The following is a 20,045-nucleotide window of genomic DNA, read 5'->3' as shown; positions in this document are numbered from 1 at the left end:
GTATGGAGTATACATATATATAATATATACACAGAAAAAATTCGAATGAAAGTTTTCAATATATTAGTTAAAACCACAAAAAAGAAAGTGTGCAAAAACCAAATAAGGGTACAAAACGTTAAGGGATATGACCATAAAAAAGTTGCAATATAATGTTTGGAAATCCATGTGAAAAAAAAAGCAAAAAAACCAATAAGTAACCCGTAATAGAAAGCCCAAACGGGATGAGATATGACAAAATCCGAATAATGGTAATGGTACAAGATATACGCATAAAAAAGTTGCAATATATTGTTTGAGAATCCAAAAGGAAAAAGAGTACACAAAAAACCAATAAATAACCCGTTATAAAAAGATCAGACGGGATGTGATTTGGTAAAAATTTACGGGCTGTTACGTGGTGAGTTACTATTCATCATTCGTTTTCCATTAATAGTATACTAGTGGGTCTATAAGCCCGCGTTGCGGGCTGGCTTCATCGATCGTATTTACTTACACAATTACGTTCAAATGTTTGCGATATACCATAAAAAAACCAAGGATGCATGCTAACAAACAACTAAAAATATATAAAAGAACATAAATATATGTCTACGTTTGTTATATCAAAAAAACCAAGGATTCATGTTAATAGACAACTAAAAATATATAAAAGAACATAAATATATCTCTACGTTTGTTATATCAAACACAAATAAGTATAACAAACCCGTTTAGAAAATTTGCATAAACACATATGTTTTATTTAGTTAAAAAAAAAAAAAACCAAACAAATAAAACCATTATATTAATATGGATAAGCCAAATCAAAATAAAGATAGACGAAATTTAAATAAACCTTAAATAAAAACAATATGATAAACCTACTAAAAAGTTTGACACATTAAATATATATGTTTTTTAAAAAAATTAATAAACAAGCTAGCAGTCAGCTGCACAGCTACTTGCCAGCCTGCTTCATTATTCATCGGTTGGTTCCTCTTAATAAGGTATATAATATATGGGAAAATGATTTATGCAGCTAACTGCAGGTGCAGTTCTTAGGAAAAAATTACATCTTAATCTTTTTAATTAAGGTTATTTACTGAAATGGTACCTGGACTATCCATGATATTACTGGTTTCATACTTAAAACTTTAAAATTACTTTCATCATACCCAACTTATCAATTCTCCACTCGGACGATACATGAACCTGACGGGCGTCAGTTTGGCCGTTATGTTGGGGTATGACTACCGTAAATTTTAAACTATAGGTAGGTAATCAGTAATATGGTGCATAGTCCAAGTTCCATTTTTGTAATTAACCATTATTATTATTATTATTATTATTATTATTATTATTATTAATATTATGGTTGTTTTTTTTTTAATTATTACATAAAGTATTATTTAGGAATAAATAATTTTAGGGAAAAGAATCTGTGTGTGTATGGTTTTCAGCTATTATTGTAGGAAATAAACTTTGTTTTGGTTCATTGTATGTAGGTAACCTACTAAACCGAACGAATCATGTAAATAATCTGCTAAATGCTCATGTGGTGGTCTCTCATTGGGCCACGTATCAGATGTTTGATTGTGCCACGTTAGTATCCGACCGATTTCTTACACAATTCGTTCGGTTTTGAGACAAACTTACATACAATGGACCAAAAAAAAATTTTTTTTTTCTACAATAGTAGCCGAATACAAGTTACATACATATACAAATTCTTTTCCCATAATTTTAAAAAGTTTGTTGATATATTTTGTAAATATCTACTTTTATTTTATAAAAATTTCTTTAACTTTATATAAAATTTAATTTATTAAAAACTATTAATATATCAAATTATAGATCCATGATGATTTTAATAGTGTATTTTCATATTTATTTATTTTTAACAATAAATTCGAGTTTTATATAAAAAAATACTATAATCTATAAAATTTTAAAAATAATAATAATAATAATAATAATAATAATAATAATAATAATAATGGTACCTAGACTATGCATCATATTACTGATTATCTACCTATAGTTTAAAATTTACGGTAGTCATACCCCAACTTAACGGCCAAAGTGACGCCCGTCAGATTCAGGTATCGCCCGAGTGGAAAATTTATAAGTTGGGGTATGATGAGAGTAATTTTAAAGTTTTATGTATGAAACCAGTAATATGATGAATAACCCATGTACCATTTCAGTAAATAGCCCTTTTAATTATAAACATACAACCCCTTTTTTTCGACCTTGCTGCAGCCAAAATAGCTGCAGTTTCGACCTTGCTGCAGCCAAAATAGCTGCAGTCGACTGCCCTGTGCTAACCCCACACGTTTTGGATCATTTAAACTTGAGAATTTTCACGAAAGGGTTAAGCTCATCAAGAGAGTTCCAAGTTAGCTCGGTTGTTAGTTTTGTTTTTTTTAACCTTTTTTGTTTCACTCGTTCTGTAAAGTTATGTTTCAAGTTGTTTGCTGGCTCAACGCAAGTCAGAGCTTTTGATATACTTAGCTTAAATAACTCTGTACTTCATTACAACCCTACGATTAGACATGTCACGATTCAAAACAAATTAAATGTGGCAAATAAACATCTCTAATTACTTTTTTTTTGAAAGGTGAATTTCGCTTGAAACTTTGTGTCACGATTCGACATCGAGAGGTATAACATGCGTTGTCTTAACCGGGTCCGCGCTTAAGAGCTCCCTCGAAGTAGAAATGCCTATTTCAAATACCATCCAAGCTAGCATGCCTAACAAGCACAATATCATAAATTAAAGTTAATTAACCGCATTAGTTTAGTTACGGTCTATACAGCTTTTAAATAAGTTATCTAATCATCGGATAGTAGATTGTTTCATGGCACAAAAAGTTTCGGATTCAAATTAATTAATCAATTTAACTTCTTATTGTTTTTTTTTTTGTCTTACACAACAAACAACTTTGCGTCTCCCGACCTTATAATAAAAATAATCAACCATAGAAAATATGTTGTGTTAAACGAATTGAATTTCCATAACCAACCCAAATATTTGACCAATCTAGATAGCTAGCTAGCTTTAGAACAAAGATTTGACTACTAGAAATAAACTTGTGGGCTCACAACCATTCACATGCCTTTCTCCTTTTTGTAGTGGGGGAATATGTGTTGCACATGTTCATATAATTCCATCAAGGGGGCTAAACCAAATCCTAATCATTCCATTATGCTTAGAATAATGATCAACCTTCAATTATATGTATAGTATGTATATGTATTTTACTTATTACCTATCGTTGGCTAATGCTTACTATTTTTATTAGTATGTATATATAACTTTGAACTATATACATGAAATTGTTATATATTATCATTGTTGGATAGTAATATAACGATAACATGTTGATGAAAGATCTATAAACTAAACTAACCAATTAACATCTGTTCAACCAGTGTTTACATGTCACTAACTCATTACATGAATGATGGAAACTATTTGAAAATAATATTTTTGTGAAGTATGTATATATATATATATATGGGGATGAGAATATAAGGCTGTCGGGTATCTAAGCTTAGGTGTGGAACACTTACATATTGTTTTTTTAATCCATAAAAATTATAGGGGCCCATGCATTTATTCATTAAACAAGAAATAATAAAATATTAGTATGTGAGTGGTTCTATACCTAGCTTAAGTATATAACAACCACACACTCACTTTTCCTATATATATATATATATATATGGAAAAAATAATTAAAGTATAAACAATCCAAAAAGTACAAGGGGATAACTAAAGTCGCCGGAGATGTCGTCGGAGGTGGTGGTGGTGGTGGTTGTCTCATTGGAGAAGAAGGAGGAGGTGTGGCGGTCGTCGGAGAAGATGGTGGTGGCTGGCGGCAGTCTGGCCAGAGAAGAAGGAATAAGGAGTAAGGAAGATTCAACGGTACCTTGTACTTTTTATACTTTTTAAATTGATTGTATACTCTCAATAACCCAACCCTACATATATATACACATGTATATTATTAACACAAGTGTAATTTTGTAGGCCGTCCATGCTGTACTTTTATTTTTAAATATCTTAACTAGAATTTAAAGGAGATTAATATACAATAAAATGGTGTGCTACTCATACATGACAACCAGAAGTTGCACCACCATATGGTTTTATTTTTATTTATCTAACAATAAACAATGATATTCTCCAGAAGTACACATGAACTACTAATGATAAAAGTCTCCGACCAATATTGTTTGTACATCTATATATATGTTTTATATATACCTTATTTAATGTACATTACAACAAATATGTAATTTCTATCACATTTATTTTTTCATTACAACAAATGTGTCATTTCATCACATTTGTTTTTTTTATACGTTTAAAAAGTGTGAAATTTTTTATAATTTAATCACATTTAAAAGTGTGTAAATATATATTTACTTTTAAAAGTGTGAAAAAATTTATAAAATCATAATATTTACACACTTATACATGTGAAAAATAAAAGTTCACACTTTCAAGTGTGTAAAAAATATATCAATTGTTCACACTTAAGAGTGTAAAAGTTAATTTTTAACACCTATTTTCTTCACACATGGAGATTGTGAAGAAATCATGTGTTACAAATTGACTTTCACACCTTTAAGTGTGAAAGACAGTTGTTCACACTTTTAAGTGTTAAAATTTTGTTTACCGATTTATAAGTGTGAAAAAATTATAACTTTTGAGACTAATTCACACTTTTAAATGTAATTTTTTTCTACGCACTTTTATATGTGATTAAATTTATAAATTTTTTTCACATTTTCTATAACCAAATGTGAACAAATGATTTTTTTTTTTTTTTTTATAGTTTTATTAACAGTTGGTAATGTGTTTCTTAAATGCAACCGGCCGTATGATTAGAAAGATAAATACTTTTGCATAGATACAATTTGATGGAGTAAATTACATCCACATTCTATATGTATATATAAATACCGTGCGATGGTTTACGCGCACCATTCCTTTTTAGCAATATCAGTCCCTACCATTTAATACTTTGCAATAATAGTCCCCCGTGTTAAAAAATATTTAAAAATTTTAATAGGCACTAACGGTCATTAAGTTTATTTTGGATGTTTATTAGGAGTCACAATAACAGCTGCAAATCATTTTTTTTTCTTTAACGGATGTTGATGATCGTTAGATGTTATTTTAGTGTCTGATGAGAGTTATAAAAACTACTACAAGTCAAGTCCATTTATGTACCGAGCGTTGGAGTATATAATATATGTGTCAAATTGATATTGTCAATTGGTCACCTAATTTAACAAAAAGCTGAGTTTGTTTTTTTTGTTTTACATTTTATATTTGTCTTATACTGTTAACTAATTTTTGGTTTCTTACAATTTATTGTACAAGTTTAATATGATATTCTCTTCATTTTTCCTTTAACTTCTACCATGATTTACATGGTACTTCCCATTTCTTTTTGTATTTCACATATAATAATATCATTTTAGTGTGTTTTCATTATCTTTTTCCTGTTTTGTCACACTTTTTTCGATTAATTATATAGTTGTTATATGATTAACAATTTCTTTTTTTTCCCCTCAACTATTCATAGAATTGATCATGTAAATGATAAGATTAACACAAGACATTCTATTTTCATACACACATTTTAATAAGCAAAAAATGACTGTATTTCCCGCTTGTATTAAGTTTCTGAAAACAATATTATGTCTCCCGGGGCAATGCCCGAGTATATAACTAGTATATATATAAATACCGTGCATGGATTTCCATGTTAAACACTTTTACAACAGTTTTAGTCCCTGTCGTTTAATACCTTGCATTATAAATCCCCATCATTAACGACCATTAAGTCAAATTTTCAACAGTTTTAGTCCATGTCGTTTAATATCTTGCAGTTTAACTCCTCATCATTAACGGCTGTTAAATTTTGTTGCATATTTAACGGAGGTAACACTAACGGCTGGAAATTAGGTTCTTTTCTCTAACAGATGGTTATGTCCTTCCACAAATGAGTTTCAACGATCATTATTTTTGTATAAAATGAGAGTTATGTTTTTTTAATGGGCGTCGGAGTGTAGTTTTTGTGTCAAATTAATATTGTCTATCGGTTGCCTAGTTATTTATAAATATCGAGTCACAATCTTTTGTCGTTTTATATTCATTTGAACACACATATAGTAAAAGGCGAAGCGACAATTAATATGTGTACGTGTTATTGGCTACACATATCTATGTACTTTGAAAATGTTCTGATATCAACTTTAAAAGTCCAACATATCATATTGCAAAATATATAATTGTTGTGCATATGGATAATGCATGTATTAGAAAAATGTACTTGTGATACGGCGGTGTGACGATAACGACAATAAGTGGTAGAGATGCCTTTAAAAATGTATGCGATAAATAATTTAATTTGTATCATAGATTATAGATATGTTAGCTAAAAACGTTTAAATTAGTGGAAAAAAAATGTATATTTTAAGCAGGTTATCAATTACTATGTTTAAATTGGAATGAACCAATGTTTTATAAGTAATGTATATGTGTTGTAAGCTCCATGCTAGATAATATATATAATAATATATAGTATATAATTACCAAACATTCTAACCTTAATTAACTAAGTGCATTATTATATATATTGCTTCTTTTTCGTAAGTAAAATGATATTTAGTTAATCCATATAACTTATAAGTTAATTAAACACAAATGTGATTACATATATACATTTTAGATAAAAACAGATCGATCGATCGAAAACATAAACTGTCCCACAAGTTCCAATTGAAGAATGGGCAAATTAAACACAATTCCAAAAAGAATCTTTCTTTCTCATCTAAACATCAACTCAAACCCGGCCATGAATTGAGCTGTATAATAAGACCCCGATCATGTCCCTTCACATGCACATCACCCCCAATTATATTTTAATCAAAATTTTCCATATGTAACCCCACTTATACATTTTGTATTCTTTCGTCATCATCTATTCATGACACAAACATTTTATAAATTTAATATCACACAAATAATTAATTAAATGCCCATGAAGCTGAAATACTAAAAGAAACCACAGCTTCAAAGAACAGTATACATCCAAAACGTACACCCATATAATTAATTACTTACAAATTAAAAGCCCAAATTAAAAGAAAAAAAAAATCATCTAATTAAATTTATAGTCAAGTTAATTATAATATCTCACCTCCATTATTTTTAGTGTTTGATATGAGGACCTTCATCAAAGGGTTTGTTGATATTATGATCACCTTGAACCATATAATCAATGTCATTCCATGTCCAAAAATTATTTGGTTCCAAGATGTTAGTAATTGGTAGTGTTGGAGCTTGCATCGTCCATGGTTGCGTGGAAATTGAAGAATTCGGCGTCATCATTGTTGTTGTTGTGGTGACAGTTGAATCATCTTTGAAACCGGATAACAATAATGGAGCATAAGAAGAAGTTGGAATAGTGGCAGTAGTGTTTGTATCCATGGATGTCAAACTTGAATGTATTGAAAACCCTAAATTTTGTTGTTGTTGCATACTAGTAGTAGTAGTAGCAAAACCACCATTGAAATCCCAAGAAAATTCACTACTACCATTATTTGGTTGTTTAAATAACAAATTACCTTTATCACTATCATCTTGTGGAAATATGTATTTCTGACGATCTCCAAACAGCCCTAAATTGTGATGATCAATTGTGGCGGTGTTGTTAACGTTGTTGGCGGGGCGTTTGATCATACGTTTGTTTTTTCTGCCACCACCAACGGGGACATTGCGAAGAGTGCCACCTTTAGTCCAATGCCTCTTACATGCTTTACAATAATGTCTTGGTTGTGTTTTGTTGTAATTGTTATAGTAACAAAATTTTGTGTTTGATGAATCGCATCGTGGACACTTCAAGGTGGCATCGGGTGGTGGTTGTTGTGTTTGTAACGATGATCGTTTCGTATTTGTTGAGCGGAGGTTTGATGAAGATGGTAATATTGTTGTTGTTGTCTCTGATGTGTTTAACATGTTTTGAGTCCAACTGAGCTCAAGATGATCACTAGAGACTTGTTTGCTACTCATGCCCATGTGTTTTGTTTTTGGTATAATTTGTGTTAGAAAATAATTTGAGGTCAGAATTTGATGAAAGTAAAGAGAGAATAATATGGAAGAGAATGGAAATAATATGGGAAAAGAAGTTGAAAATGCTGAGAAAAAACAAAGTATGAGGTGAGGATATAAGGATGAGGAGGCCGGGTGGGGTAGAGCTAGCAGGGAATGTGTAAGTTAGGAAGGTGCTGAGAATTGAGAAGTGATCGAGCGAGCATGTGTCTAAGAATCTCTCTTAATTGCTAGCTACACTATTTATTTGAGTGTGTAGGTCAAAGTAGGAGTGTTTATAATTTAAAAATGCAATAGTAACCAGAAGAAAATCCTTCCTTCTAATATTTACACTTTTCAATAATAATGTACGGAATAAAACTTTTAAGCTACTAGCATTGTACCCGTACGATGCGGCAGCGGTTTGGTCATGACGACGACTGGTGGTGGTGGTGACGGCGGTTGTGATGGTGACGAACTATTGTTGGTGGTGGGTGTAAGTAATTGATGTAAAGATATAGTAGAGATATTTTAAAATATAAGAGATTGATGATGTAAATTAATTAATCAATGGTAAAATGGTAATTTTGCATCTAACACTTTAATGAGACAGAAAGTGATAATTATTATAAGATAGTATAGATGATTCTACGCCATCGATTTCAACCTAAATCAATATAGTAACGCATTTAGTAATGGTTAACCTGCATATAGTTAACTATATACGAGACAAATTACCCGCGCGTTACGGCGGTGAGATGGTGGGGTGATAGGTCATAAAGTATGAGATCATAAGAGGTGATAGGTCATTGAGTGTGATAGCCAAATGCCTTAACCGTACGGGCTCTGCCCTCGGATTTAAGAATTCGTCGAAAGTATATCGAATGACAGCTCTAATGAAAGAGCATGAAGTTTTAAGAACACCCATATAATTTTTATAATTTATCGATATACGGTTTTTGAGATAAAAGATTTTGAATGAGTTAAAAGAATAAAATGATTTATGGAAGAAAGAGAAAAATAATTGCTTGAGATGTTAGGAGAGAGAAAAATGAGTGGTTGAAATTTATATAGATGTATTGTACATTATGCATTAATAGGTGTACATTGTTGAAAAGTTGAAAGTTAGAAAAAATTTGGAAGGAACAAATATTTTATAACATAGAGATAAGTACATCAATCAACATTAATACTGAAAAAGGGATACTGATTAGTCAAATTTGATTCAACAAACCAAACTAAATTATGCAATCCTGTTGTCTTTAGTATTATGTGTAAGATGAGAGGAGATTATGAACCACCACCACCACCCCACACATTAGATTACTTAAAGACTAAGGTGGAACAGAGACCATTGATAGTGTTCGTTTCATAGATGTTGGCTGTAAAGTGTCCATTTCGATCGCTCAATATCTTCTTCTCATTCCATCCACACTGTCCGATCCATGTGTATGTATATAATATATACTCTTTTCTTCTAGTCTATAAAGATTATTTAAAAATGACCATATGCATTTTTATATCATTATTAATTTCTAAAAACCATGACCATTGGAAAACAAAGAATAAGAAGCTTTGACCATATTCTCTTCATCCTTCTTACAGAAATACGGTATTTTATTTTGTACATGAGTTAGTTAAAAGGCTGATATATCTTATTTGATCTTAATAGAATAGATCGATCGATAATTCTAATGGACCCGGCAATTGATTTTTTTGTTTTTTTTTTTGTAATTAATGAGAATCCACGTACAACAACATGCAATGTGTCATATAGAAACAATTTTGGTCTGGGGAAAAAAAATACTTAGACTTAATATGGCAAAAAATGCTTACATATATATATGTTCTTGTTAAATAAAGTATGGTGTTGTCATAGCAGTACTACTAGGCCTGGCAAAATGATCTGGTTAGACGGGTTTAGGTAACGGGTCAAACCAGATGCGAGTTCAAGCGAGTCATTTCAGGAATGCGGGTCAAACGGGTACGGGTCGAAGCGGGTCAGGTGTGGGTCGACCCGCTTTTTTTCCTACAAACCAAGTCTTGTAAATTAATTACCATATTATAGTATATATTAAAAACAAAATATCGTAAAGCGTGTAAGGAATAGTATATTTTTTATTTCTTTTATTTTCACCACATAAGTTTCAATCTTTACATTTTTAGCACTAAACTATAATACTTTTTAGTAAACCTTTTGTTCTATTTATTTTAACCACAAAACTTTTAATCTTTACACTTTTAACACTAAACTATAATATTTTTTAGTAATAGTATACTTTTTATTCTTTTTACTTTCACCATAGAAGTTTCAATCTTTACACTTTTAACACTAAACTATAATACTTTTTAGCGTGTAAAGAATAGTATACTTTTTATTTATTTTATTTTCACCACATAAGTTTCAATCTTTACATTTTTAGCACTAAACTATAACTTTTAGTAAACTTTTTGTTCTATTTATTTTCACCACAAAACTTTCAATCTTTACACTTTTAGCACTAAACTAAAATATTTTTTAATAATAGTAAAATTTTTAATCTTTTTATTTTTACCATAACATCTTAACCCCTTACACTTTTAACACTAAGTTTTTCTACTTTTTGATAATCTTTTATTTTAAATACAACATTTTAACCTCTTACACTTTAGCAACAAAATTTTTAACACATATATTAAAAAGAAATGTATGAGAAAACTTGTAAAGAATAATAAACTTTCTATTCATTTTATTTTGACCACAACATTTTAACCCTTTATACTTTTAGCACCAAGTTTTTATACTTTTTGATTGTCTTTAATTTTCACCACAACATTTAAGTCTCTTACACTTTTAGCACTAAACTTTTATGTGAACGACTTTCACTTCCAAACAAAACTTTTACAGTTCACTTTTTAATTGACAGATGTCAGTTTTTAATAATTTGAATAATACACGTTTTCTTCAAAAAATTTATGGCACATTATCTCTTGAATAATATTTTTTATTAAATCGTTAACAAATGTAATGTCTCCCGGGGCAACGCCCGGGTGACATATCTCGTTTAAATTTATTAAATTTAAAAAAGTTATAAATGGTATATGACATCATCATTCTGATCTGATGGTTCTAATTAACAGTTGAGTATCCGATGGTCCAAACTTCTCCTATTTTATATTAAGGTTTCTCTTTTATAAATACGAGAACGGTACCCGCGCATTGCGGCGGTGAGATGGTAGGTTAGAGTTGAACAAAAACTGGTTTCTACCCAACCGAATCGGTTTTTGGCCAATGGAACCAAAACCGGGTTTGACCCAACCTGACCCGGTTTGAAACCGGTTTGGGGTCAAACTTTGACCGGTTATTGGCTGGGTTTGACTCAGTTTTTTTGACCAAAAACCGAACCCGACCCGAACTCAACCCAGTTTCTAACCGAAAATAAAACCCGAAAACCCAAACCGGTTTGTAACCGCTGGTTTGGGTCAAACTCGGTTGTTGACCAGTTTCGGGTTCAGTTTCGTTTTCGGGTTCGGTTCCAACCCGGTTTTTTTGTACACCTCTATGGTGGGTTGATAGGTCATAGAGTGTGATAGGTTATAGGATGTGATGGGTCATAAAGTGTGATAGCCAAATTCTTTAGCCGTACGGGCTCCGCACTCGTATTTAAAAATTCGTCGAAAGTATATTGAATAACATCTCTAATGAAAGAGAATGAAATTTTATAAACACCCATATACTCGTAGTTTTTATGATTTATCGATGTACGATTTTTGAGATAAAATATTTTGAATGAATTAGGGGAATAAAATGATTTATTGATGAGAGAGAAAAAAAATGATTGGTTGAAATTTAAGTAGAGAGATGAATATGAAAGTTGAAAGTTGTAGGACATTAGACTAAACGGAGTGGCTAGCTTTTTGCCCGACCCTCGCCCCATTTCGCTCGACGTCGCCCTTCACACCACCCCGGTCCACCGACTTCCCTTTTGCCCGACTTCTTCCCCTCGCCCGTTCCACCTTTGACCACTCCAAACTTCAAGAATTTTTCCCCCTTTCCAATGCCATTAACGGCTAATTATTTTATTTTATTTTTTTTTTAATTTTCCCCTTCCTATATATATCTTCATCTTCTTCCATTTTTAACAAAACATATACATATATACAAAACATCATCACACACACACATAAATCTTCTTCCATTTTTACATAAATATATACATATATTACGGATATGGATCCTCCATCACCCTCTTCATCCGATGATTCAATCGATCTCGACGACGCTATTCTTAGTACCGTTGCTTTGACGGTTACTACTATGATTCAAGCCGCGGAAGACGAGGAAGATCAACTTTCGCCTAGAAGAAGAACGGTTCTGGAACGTCGACGTGAAGAGGCATACGCGCGATTGGTCCGCCTTTACTTTGCCGAGCGACACTAGACCCGACGTATTGGGAACAACAAACTTCAATGGAGCAACGGATCGCGAATTCACAAGCCGTACGAAATAGCCAAACCTACAACATGCTCTTAGCGGATTTGGTAGATCATCTTTGGGAAAACAAGAGGGGAAATCATCCACCATACGTGCCACTGGAAGTCGATGACTACTTTAGCGATGATGATTAGTTATTAGTTATTTATTTGTGTTTGTGTATCGAATAATTTTTTTTTATGTGTTTGATGTGTGGTTTTTATGTTTTAATTTGTATGTGTTGGATTTGAATTTTAATGGTTAGTATTTTATTTTACTATTTATAGAAATTTTGTTATTTTTATAATAATATGAAAATCATAAAAAATTAAAACAAAAATAAAATTAATCATTAAAATCAATCATTGAAAGTGCCACATGGCACAAGTCGCCCCTTACTTAAAAACCCACTCATTTCCACCTTTTTTGAGGGGCAACTCTTTTTACCCTCCATGCCACATGGCACAAGTCGCCCCCTCCTACCCTTCTTCCCACTCCTCTTAGTCTTAATATATGGTTATCATATGTATATTGTTGAAATTGAAAGTTGAAACCTTATTTGATTTATAATATAGTATAGATTTAGAGATAATTGCACAATCATCATATATATATATAGGGTGACTATCAAATGAGAACCAAATTAAAATGAGAATAAATGAGAACACTTAAAAACTACATTTTGATGCATTAAAAGTCCATAAAACTGACATAGTGCATAACTAATTATCATTATTTAAGTGTTTAACAACACATTGATCCGTCAAAATAAAAAAAAATCACGTTTTTTGTTGGATGCATCATTTTGATGAATATGCATCCAAGATGGATGCACGAAACAAAAAACGTGATTTTTTCAATTTTGACGGACAAATGTGTTGTTAAACACTTAAATAATGATAATTAGTTATGTACTATGTTAGTTTTATGGACTTGTAACACATCAAAATGATGTTTTTAAGTGTTATTACCATTCTTATTTTAAAATGATGAATATATAACATTCCTCTAATATTTCATGATTTGGGTAATTAATTACTTGATAATCTTTAACTACTGTTGGAAATAAGTTCTTAACTTTCGTTATCAGAAAAGCCTACAGTTTCGGTCATCTTGCCCCCTAAAGGTCGTTATGTATAAACAAAATTTTTAGGAAAAGGTACCTGTAGATATTGAGATAGCACCAAAACATAATCAATTAAAATCTTTGAGAATATTAAATTAGATATTGTGGCCATTTTTCAAATATGCCAATCTTTTCCCCTACCTACATATACTGTATATATATTTCTCAATTTTCGTCGGAGATGATTTTGATATGTAAAGTATATATATATATATATATATATGGGAGCAATCAAATAAGAACAGTTTTAAAATAAGAACGGTAAGAACACTTAAAAAACATCATTTTGATGCATTAAAAGTCCATAAAACTAACATAGTGCTTAACTAATTATCATTATTTAAGTGTTTAACAACACATTGATCCGTCAAAAGTGAAAAAATCAAGTTTTTTGTTGGATGCATCGTTTTGATGAATATGCATCCAAGATGGATGCACAAAACAAAAAACGTGATTTTCTCAATTTTGACAGATGGGGTGTTGTTACATACTTAAATAATGATAATTAGTTAAGCACTATGTCAGTTTTATGGACTTTTAATGCATCAAAATGATGTTTTTTAAGTGTTCTCACTGGAATGTTACCCTATATATATATAGGGTAAAGTTATTTTGAGAATTTTTTTTTTTCGAGAACCTTTAAGAACTTTTCAAATCAAGCCCAACCGATGATTGTTATTTGCATGTACATTGTTTTTTGATAGTTTTCTAAATAACTTATGTGTAATTTTGAAGTTTATAATTGTGTGGAGCATGAATTATCATCCGTTATACAATTATGTGGAGATTTAGATTCTTGATCACATGTGCACGAATATTGCTATGATCACATGTATGCAAGTTGATCACATGTAATCATAGCAATATTCGTGCACATGTGATCAAGAATCCAAATCTCCAAATAATTGTATAACGGATGATAATCCATGCTCCACACAATTATAAACTTCAAAATTACACATAAGTTATTCAGAAAACTATCAAAAAACAATTTTCATGTAAAGAATAATCATCGATTGGGCTTGATTTGAAAAGTTCTTAAAGGTTCTCGCAAAAAAAAAATGGTTCTCAAAATAACTTTTCACTATATATATACATAGAGTTGTATTCATGTGAAAACACAAATTTTGGTGAAACCCAAAGGCTAAATTTCAGCCCTTGGATCAAAACAGATCTACGACTCATTGAAATTTAAAAAAAAAAAACACAGAAGAGTATTTTCGTCATTTGACACATTATCTCACTTTTTTCCTTTCTAGTTCCAAACACACACACAGAGATCTCTCTTTCTCTCTCATTCCCCCTCTTGGGAAATCACCACCACCACCATCGCCGCCGCCACCACCACTACCCTCATCGTGTTTAGGTCACCGTCACGTTCCAATCGAAATGGCACAGCCATCATTTCCGTCGTCATCATCATCTTCATCAGTCATCGTCAATGGATCTTGAGAAGTTAATATCATTGAAGGATGTATTGAATACGAACATTATGATTTTTTGTTATGTAAATTCGAATTTTCTCAGGTGATAATCAAATGTAATTTGATAATATGTGATTAGATTTACTCTAACATTTGAACTTGTTAAATTTTATTAATTATTCAATTGACTTTGTTGTTTGGTACAATATTGCATACAAAGTGTTTGATGAAATGTCTGAACCAAAGTTTCTTATATATGATTTAATATCAAATCACATTTGATTGAGTATTGCACAAGGTGTTTGATGAAATGTCTAAATCAATGTTTGATAATATGATTTAATCAACTTTATGATTCTGTATTAAATTGGTGTATAGGTTTTTGGATATAAACTCCATTTGTTTTGTGAAAATGTATGAGTAACATCAAATTCAATTTGTTATCTGTTATTGTTTACTTTTATGTTCATAATCATAGTTTATTATGTATAGAGATTATAGAAATTTCTGTTTTTGTAACTGTATGTGTAAAATCATATTTGATTTTGTATATAGATTCTATAGATTTGTGTTTTGTAACTTTGTTTTGTACAATCAAATTTGATTTTGTATTGAGGTTTTAGTTACTTGTGTTCTTATGCCTAGAATCATATTTGATTTTACTTTTACAGTGTGAAAATCCTATATATAATGAATTATTCAAAATTAAAAATGATTTTACGCATACATTGTGACAAAACCTATTCAAAATCAAAAAATGATTTTACGCATACATTGAAGAAAACCTATACAAAATCATATATGATTTTTTATAACACATTGAGACAAAACCAAATGAGTTCCATACAAAGAAAACCATTCAAAATCAAAAATGATTTTACGCATAGAGTGTCAAAACCCTATACAAAATCATATATGATTTTATTCATTCATCTAGATAAAAAAAAGTGAGTTCGGTATCATTAAACATATTCAAAATCATATATGATTTTGTATATGCTTCCGTACAAATAAACTTATTCAAAATCAAAGTTTATTTTAAGCATACACTATGAAAAATTTATCGAAAATCATATATGATTTTACGTATTTTGAGACAAGGCAAATGATTTTATGCATATAGTGTGAAAAGCGTATACAATATCATATATGATTTTACGCATACATTGTCAAGAAAATATTCGTATACAAAATCATATATGATTTTGTGTAGCACATTGAGTCAACTAAATGGCTTCCTTAAAAAGAAATTTATTCAAAATCATTTTTGATTTTACTCATAAAGTCTGAAAACCTATTCAAAATCAACTATTCAAAATCAAAAATGATTTTACGCATACATTGGGGAAAAGCTATGTATAGCACATGGAGACAAAACAAAATGAGTTACATACCAAGAAACCCATTTAAAAATCAAAAATGATTTTAAGCATATAGTGTGAAATACCCATACAAAATCATATTTGATTTTATTCATACATCTAGACAAAAGAAATGAGTTTGGTATCATTAAAGCTATTCAAAATCAAATTTGATTTTGTATAGGTTTTTGAAACCGTATGCGTAAAATCAATTTTGATTTTGTGTAGGTTGTTTGGTATGAGCTAAATTTGTTTTGTTTAAATGTATGCATAAAATCAAATTTGATTTTGTATAACTTTGACACCATATGCATAAAATTAAATTTGATATTGAATAGGTTTCTTGATATGGAGCTCATTTGTTTTGTCTAATATCTCTATACATAATCAATTTTGATTCTATACATAAAGTTGTAAAAACTGAAATCCCAAAAAATATCAACACATGATCAAATTTGATTGTAGGCATATAGTCACAAAATCAAAATTACAAAATCAAAATATCAATACATATAATCAAATTTAATTCTAGACATATAGTCACAAAATCAAATTAACTATAAACTCAATACAAAATCAAATTTGATTGTCCAAACAAAGTTACAAAATCAAAATCTCTAAAATCTCTATATATAATTAAATTCGATTCTAGACATAAAGTTGCAAAAATAGAAATCACTAAAATATCAACACATAATCAAATTTGATTATAGACATATAGTCACAAACACACAAGTAACTACAAACTCAATACATAATCAAATTTGATTGCACAAACAAAGTTACAAAACACAAATTTAACAAATTCATATTTTAAAATAGATATATGTACAATCAAGTATATGATTGACTGTACAATCAGTAAATACATATATAATCAAATTTGATTTAGTACATACATTTTGGTTTAGACATTTCATCAAATACTTTGTGGGCAAAACTCATATAAAAATTTTAAACAACAACAACCATGTATACAACTTCTTATCATATAAAAAACAAAAATGCTAAAACCTACAGGAGGGGGACAAATGTATGTGGTACGCTTAGGGGTTTATGGTTTGAAGTGGGCTAACCCTACAACTTCAAACCCTAAACCCTAAGCTACAATATAAAAACCTCGGAATAATCTAAAACCTAAATGCTAAACCTACAGGAGGGGGACGGATGTATACGGTACGCTTAAGGGTTTATGGTTTGAAGTGGTAGGGTTAGCCCGGTTAACCCTACAACTTCAAACCCTAAACCCTAAGCTACAATATGAAAACCCTATAAAATATAACCCTAAATGCTAAACCCTTAAAGGCTAAAGCCTACAGGAGGGGAACAGATGTATACGGTACGCTTAAGGGTTTATGGTTTGAAGTGGTAGGGTTAGCCTACGACTTCAAACCCTAAACCCTAAGCTACAAAGTAAAACCCGAGGGGAAAGTTACATTCTAAAACCCTAAATCCTCAACCCTAAAATACTAAAACCTACAAGAGGGGGACGGGTCCATACGGTACGCTTAAGGGTTTATGGTTTGAAGTCGTACCTTACGACTTCAAACCCTAAACCCTAAACTACAAAGTAAAATCCGAGTTCGATATCATTAATCCTATTCAAAATCATATATGATTTTAGTCGTAATTAGTCAACCAAGTATACCAAATCATATATGATTTTGTGTAGGACATTTAGGTAACTTCCATCTCATTCATAAAAAAACAATACGAAATCAAAAATGATTTTATGCATCATTTAGAAAACCTATGCAAAATCAAAAATGATTTTACACATACATTAGAGGAAAACTTTAGAAACTCATTTATGATTTTGTATATTACATCGAGTCAAAACCAAAATAAGTTGCATAAAAATATAACCGTTTGAAATCATATATGATTTTAAACATAGTGTGAATTATCCATACAAAATCATTTTTGATTTTATTCATATTTATACAAAATCATTTTTGAATTATCCATAAGAATGATTTTACGTATGCATTGGGGAAAACATATACAAAATCATATATGATTTTATTTTAGTTAAAGCAAATGACTTCCTTAAACAAATCATATATAAAATCAAAAATGATTTTAAGCATACACTTTCATATTCGAAATTTGATTTAGTACATACACTTTGGCTTAGACATTTCATCAAACACTTTGTGGGCAAAACTCATTATAAAAATTTTAAACAACAACAACCAATAATACAATTTCTTATCATATGAAAAAACAAAAATAAGAGAAAAAGACTACAAATCATGGATAAAAATGGTTTGTTTGTCCATTTTTTATATTAAAAACATAAACTACATAAAATATCACTTTAATAATATCTAAAATATCATCTTTTATTTGTTGTTGTTGCTAGTGGTTTGAAATGAAGATCCAGATTTTAGTGGTGGTGGTGGTGGTGGTGGTGGCGGCGACGGCGGTCAGATAAGTTGGTGGTGGTTACTGTCCAAGGAGTAGAAGAGAGAGAGAGTGTGTGTTTGTGTGTGTGTGTGTGTGTGTGTGTTTTGATCAGGAGAAAAAGAAAAGAAGATAAATGAAAGATAGAGTCTTATTTTTTTTAGTGTAAATTACGAATATACCCCTCCGTGTTTTATTTTTAATTAGGGGTCAATGTTAATTTCCACCATTGATGAGAATGATCCAAGGGCTAAGATTAAGCCCTTGAGATCCTTGAAAAATTAAGGATGTAAATAAACAAAACTCTATATATATGTGTGTGTGTGTGCGCGCGCGCGCCGCATATCTAGCATAATTTTTATTTGGTGTTAGTTTAAAACTTGTACCATCAATTTTTTTTATCTTTTTAGAAAGGTAATATATATAATATAAATAACGGAACAAAGAATAGTATAATTACCATCAATTTTATTTCACTTGAAAAATTATGAATTTACGCTATGTACAATTTGATACATATACAACAATATCTTGACAATAGCAATTGTGATAAATTATTAGTTCATGTGATATTAATATGAGCTCCCATTATCGTTGTATAGGTTATGGGTATCGTTTTCGAATTGTATAACACATGTATATAAAAAATATATTTTTGCTGCTATATATTAATAACATATCTATAATTAAAAGTTATGTAAATCAATAATTAAACCACTTGGTTAAATCCCAGTGGCCAGGGATGTTTCACTAAACCTGTTATGCGGGGCCCCGAGGAGTTTACTCCAAGGTCTCGAGTTCAAGCCTTGGTAGGTTCTCCTCGACGGTAATTCCAATAAAGGATGTGGTATGGTGAGAAAGACTATTTAAGATCCGCTTAGTATGAGATCCTTTCGTTGTGTGATTAGCACACATCATATGTGTCTGAGTTAAAATTCACTTGTCAATATATATATATATATATATAATAATTATATTAGTAATGGAAGAAAGAATCAATTAGCAATCCTAAATTGTGTATATCTGTTAACACACAAAATTCTCTGAAAACGACACATGAGACTGCAGGAAATCAATCTTGGTCGGTCTTGTTAACCCCACACTTGTATATTAAAAAATGAAATATTATTATGAGTATAAAATTTATGTTTTATTATACTTTATTCTAACAGAATCATAT

At 30.4% G+C, this 20,045-nt stretch overlaps 1 protein-coding gene across 1 annotated transcript; it reads right to left on the bottom strand.

Annotated features, from left to right (window-relative positions):
* Window positions 1-6,993: 6,993 nt before the first annotated feature.
* On the bottom strand, window positions 6,994-8,212 carry LOC122593594 (dof zinc finger protein DOF3.2-like). The gene has a single exon (XM_043766024.1). It carries the CDS (start codon window positions 8,081-8,083, stop codon window positions 7,217-7,219), a length of 867 nt encoding a protein of 288 aa, XP_043621959.1. The 5' UTR covers window positions 8,084-8,212; the 3' UTR covers window positions 6,994-7,216.
* Window positions 8,213-20,045: the final 11,833 nt, after the last annotated feature.

This window comes from Erigeron canadensis, chromosome 3 (genome assembly GCF_010389155.1).
Source record: "Erigeron canadensis isolate Cc75 chromosome 3, C_canadensis_v1, whole genome shotgun sequence".
NCBI classification, from domain to species: domain Eukaryota; kingdom Viridiplantae; phylum Streptophyta; class Magnoliopsida; order Asterales; family Asteraceae; genus Erigeron; species Erigeron canadensis.
This window is presented reverse-complemented; position numbering and strand designations above follow the sequence as displayed.

Bases quoted from the DNA above. Each gene is read 5' to 3' on its own strand.
- LOC122593594 (XM_043766024.1), bottom strand. From the start codon at position 8,083: ATGGGCATGAGTAGCAAACAAGTCTCTAGTGATCATCTTGAGCTCAGT.